Consider the following 4,424-nt stretch of genomic DNA (forward strand, 5'->3'; position numbering starts at 1 on the left):
GCTCCCTGCGCCACGCAGCCCGGAGCTGCCTCAACACCCGGCTTTGCCCTTTGCCCTGCCTGCACAGGATGCCAGCGGGGTACAAAGCCACAGCTCAGCGGTCCCCTGGCTGTCATTGGGGCTGCAGAGCCTGGTGCACACAGATTGCCCCATAACTCATCCTGGGGCTCAAAGGAGGAAGATTTGGCATCTTTCCATCAGCCCTGGCAGGGTTTTGTTTACTTCCAGCAGGAACACAGACCTTGCCCTCCCTTGCATGTAGGCACTTGTTTTCTCAGTGCTTTATCAAGCAGAACTCCCATGCTATCAGGTTGATCACAGAAAGGACAAAAAGCCAAGCTAATTAGCTGAAGGCAAAAACCAGTCAAAACACCACTTGAGGCCAGCTGGGGTCAAGGGGTGCCCAGCCCAGTGCACCCCAAAGCTTCTATCAGCACCACAAGCTCCAGTCTGATATCAGACCCACAAAATGCAAGCTCTGAGCAAGCCTTACCTCTCCCCACATTACGCAGGGCTCGCTCTGCATTCAAATTCTTCCTCCAGCCCCGAGCAGACCCAGCCAGAAGCCTCGCTCCCACAAGGCACTGGTGCCCCAGAGGCAGGGAGCAGGGCAGGACAGCAACACGCAGCGTTCAGCGCCAGCAGGGACACGCTGTGCAGCCAAGTACAGAGCAATGGGTGGGGGAAGCGGTGTTTGCAGCATCACCACAGCAAAGCCGGATCTTGCTCACAGGCAAAACACACACCAGTGAGTCACTGGCAAGGCCGTGCCATCACGTTACCAACCAATCTGGCGCTACCGGCCCCTGCTGCGGTTAGACGCTGCACCGTGTCCCAGTCTGGCCCCACCAACACCCGCAGCACCGCTCCGTCCTCCCAGCCCAGATGAAGAACAGGGTTTGAAAAGGCTGCTTGACTTTATTAGTTGACATTGTACAAGTACAAGGTGAATAAAACCTGTTACCAAGTCTGCGCAGAAAGGGCGTAGCTGCATTAAGAAAGAGTAAAAAGGCTGGTGTGGGAATCATCAGGGGGTTGCCGCACGCTTTTTTGTATTACAAAGCAGCATCTTTGCCTCGGAGCAGCCTGCCTACTCTACGGGGGGAAGGGGATGTGCCCGCCGGCATGGGGAGCAGCCGTCGATCCACTCAGGCTGAGGGGCCAGAGCTGGGCTCACTGGCGTGGCGCCTCCGTCCCGCTCCAGGGGCCGGCGCCAGGCCACAAGCCATTGGTCCCATTGTCACCTGCAGTGCTCCCAAGCTGCAAGACAGAGCAGAGAAAGGGTCAGGCCAACACCGAGGTGTTGCATCTGCATTTATTTTTGCAGCAAAAGAGTCGGTGCCCTCGGCATGAAGACATCGCCCATGGGACCAGGATGCCCAGTGGCTGTCTCCCACCGCCACGGGTGCTGCATCAGCTCTCCCTTGTGTCATCCAAGGAAAGCACTCACCTCTCTGGGGATTCTGACACGGTTGTCATGGCCGAGTGGGTCGTCTTCCCAAAGAAGAAGCTGGCCCACCAGTGGCCAGGGTCAGACTTGGGCAGACCTGAGGGACAGTGTGTGCCAGGGAAGGTCCAGGTCAGTGCAACCTGGACTACCCTAGTCGCATCCCACTGGAGAGGCTGGGTCACCTCCAGGGAGATTTGCAGTGGAAGGGGCCAGGAGCAGAGTCCTCCCATGACCTCAAGTCAGGAGAAGCAACACTTACCCGGAGGGTGGGGGATGACCTCCCCAGAATATTCCGAGCTGCCGCAGGAGCTGTTGCTGGATGTGGAGCTCAGGCGTCCTGCGAAGAAATCTGGCCATCAGACCCACCCCCTGACCCCCAGCCACGTCATGAAAACCAAAGTATAGCCTTGGTGTGGCCATCCCTGGGGTGATAACGCCTCAGTCACATCACCACCTCACTCCAGTACGTACTCGCTCAGCTTTAGCATTAAGTCAATACAAGCCACCAGGAAAGGAACACTAGTGGGATTGCAAGCTTGTCAACAGCAGGGAGCAGAGAAGGACCTGAACACCACTGTAGCAAAACACTTGCAACCCTAAGGACTTTATTTAATGGCTTTACATCTGTATGCAACTTGAGAAGCCCTTCCAGACTACCTGAGGCCAAGAGGATGCAGATTCCTGCACGTAATCCATGCAGTTTTAGTCCAACTGCTACAAGCCTGTTACTAGTTTCAGCTCAAGGCAAATACTCTAATTCTCTCTGGTTTAAGCAGTCCATTAAACCAGAAAACCTCTCCTCTGGCAATGTATCAGTAGCTGCCGTCGCCCAAACCGGTTTTGCAGATCATTTCCACGGCAACAGTGCAAGACGCATTTGAAGCTGTCACCTCCCGTCATCTACAACTTTAATAACAAGTAAAGGAGACTGCAAGACGCACCTCCAGCCGGGCAGGGGCTGTGGTGGCCCAAAGGAGGCTCCAAGGAGCAGGATGGATGGCTACTGGCTGCCCCCTTTCTCACCAAGGATCCTGCCAGCTCTCGTGGGGCTTCAGCTGAAAGCTCACACCTGAGCTCAGCTTCATCTCTGCTGGAGCTGTACCCCCCCCAGCCCCACAGAGTGCTCTGCCCACTCACCCACCACCCTGAGCACCCACCCAGCGCTGCCCCCTTACTTCTGTAGTAGTTGTGTGTCGCCATGAGCGAGCCGCTTGATGGGATGGATGCCATGGTTCTTGATCTTGGTTCTTGTGCAGATCTCAAACCTGTGCACAAAGGGATGTTTGTCATTGCAGAGCAGCTTCAGCACGGCCCCCGCACCCTCACCCACCCGGGGCTTGACACGCACCCACCCATGAGAAGGAGTTTAAATGGTCCTAGCGTCATTTCTCAAGGCATTTGACACACAACGCCTTCCAAGTGTGTACAGAGGTTAGCGCTCACGGTGCCACACACAGTTGAAATCCACAGCTGCGGAACTAAGAACTACGTGCAGAGCCAAAATAACTCCTCGGAAAAGCACTGCTTGCACAGAGCACAGGCCTGCGCAGCAGCGTCCCTGCACATTCCTCCTGCACCAACCAAGTTCCTTGCTTTGTAGCAGCAGCTGGGAGTTAGGAAATCTCAGGCAGCGATTGCATAAGCAGCAAAGGAGTGTTCTGCTCCGAGCACATACCAAGGATTTGCGTGGAAGGGGTTCCAGCCCCAGCTTGTCCGAGGCACCCCTGAGCCAAGGGCAAACCTGCCTGCCGCGTGCTGTCATGAGCAACACCCCCTCCACGGGCAAGCAAACTGCTCTCCCCAGCCCACAAGAAGCCCAGTCCTCATTTAGGAAATATTTTCCTTCTCCTGGTACATGGCACCGTCCTCCTAAGGTGCTGACTCTGCCCATGCCCCATGGTCCAATCCCCTCTTGGCCAAGCAAGGCACAAACAACAAAAGGCACTGCTTTCCAACACAAGCTGCAGTGCCCTGGCCCTGCAGGAGGCTACGGAGCCTCACTGCAACCAGCGCCCCAGGACCCTCACCACCCTCTGGACATCCAGGACCTGCTGGAGCCTGGGACCCCCACCACCCTGTGGGCACCCAAGTCCTCTCCCCAGCTCCTGCTGGAGCCTGGGACCCCCACCACCCTCTGGACATCCAAGTCCTCTCGCCATCTCCTGCTGTAGCCTGGGACCCCCACCACCCTCTGGACATCCAAGTCCTCCCCATCGCCTGCTGAACCCTTCCCTGGTCTAAAGGTGCACCCACTTTTTGGGTGTCCCGTTACAAAACGTCGTCCATGCACTGACATTCGCGTTAATACAGCAAGTCCTAGCGGGGAAACTGAGGCACGGAGCCATCTCCCGGAAGCTTTCCCCGAAAGGACTCGGGGCAGCCCCGCAGCTGACCCTTTCCAACGCAACCACCTCCATTCCCTCGAGCCCCGCGTTCCCTCCCACCCCGCCTGGGCTGCAGTTCCCGGTCGCAGCGCACCTGGGCTGGGCGGCGGGGATCCGGCAGGCGGGCACTAGGGCCGCGGGGGCCGCTCGGCGGCGGCGCCGCCCGGGGAACGCAGCAGCGCTCGCGTCCGCTCCGCACCGCACGGCCTGAGCCGCGGCGCTGCCGGCCACGCCCCCCGCGCGCCGATGTAGCAGCTCTGGCCACGCCCCCAGGCGGCTATCCGCCAATCGGAATGGGAGGCGGTGCTTCCGGCTCAGCCCTATAGCTCTCAGGCCACGCCCCTCAAGGCTCTCCGCCAATCGAGATGGGGTGCTCCTGCCGACTCCGCCCCCAAAGCCCTTAGACCACGCCCCCTATGGAGTTCGCTGCCGATCGAGATAGGCCGGTCCTGCCGGCCACGCCCCATAGCTCTCTGGCCACGCCCACCCTCGGAGCTCTCCACCAATCAGTGGGGGCTTCCGGTCCCTCCCTCACAACATCAGGTCACGCCCCCTCGAGGCTCTTCACCAATCGGAATGGGAGGCGGTGC

The 4,424-nt window shown here is 58.6% G+C and overlaps 1 protein-coding gene across 1 annotated transcript; it reads right to left on the bottom strand.

The window, feature by feature from the left end:
• Window positions 1-898: 898 nt before the first annotated feature.
• Window positions 899-4,086, bottom strand: PPDPF (pancreatic progenitor cell differentiation and proliferation factor). Its single transcript, XM_054081318.1, has 5 exons — window positions 3,929-4,086; window positions 2,626-2,715; window positions 1,710-1,787; window positions 1,451-1,547; window positions 899-1,260 (listed from the first exon to the last, which is right to left on the bottom strand). Exons 2-5 carry the CDS (start codon window positions 2,678-2,680, stop codon window positions 1,149-1,151), a joined length of 342 nt encoding a protein of 113 aa, XP_053937293.1. The 5' UTR covers window positions 2,681-2,715; window positions 3,929-4,086; the 3' UTR covers window positions 899-1,148.
• Window positions 4,087-4,424: the final 338 nt, after the last annotated feature.

This window comes from Cuculus canorus, chromosome 16 (genome assembly GCF_017976375.1).
Source record: "Cuculus canorus isolate bCucCan1 chromosome 16, bCucCan1.pri, whole genome shotgun sequence".
Lineage (NCBI taxonomy): Eukaryota > Metazoa > Chordata > Aves > Cuculiformes > Cuculidae > Cuculus > Cuculus canorus.

What these genes read in the sequence shown, in the direction of transcription:
- PPDPF (XM_054081318.1), bottom strand. Translation starts at nt 2,680, where the DNA reads ATGGCATCCATCCCATCAAGCGGCTCGCTCATGGCGACACACAACTAC. An exon ending in GACACACAACTACTACAGAA is followed by an intron (nt 1,788 to 2,625) that starts GTAAGGGGGCAG and finishes ATTTCTTCGCAG; the next exon opens with GACGCCTGAGCTCCACATCC. An exon ending in GGTCATCCCCCACCCTCCGG is followed by an intron (nt 1,548 to 1,709) that starts GTAAGTGTTGCT and finishes ACTGTCCCTCAG; the next exon opens with GTCTGCCCAAGTCTGACCCT.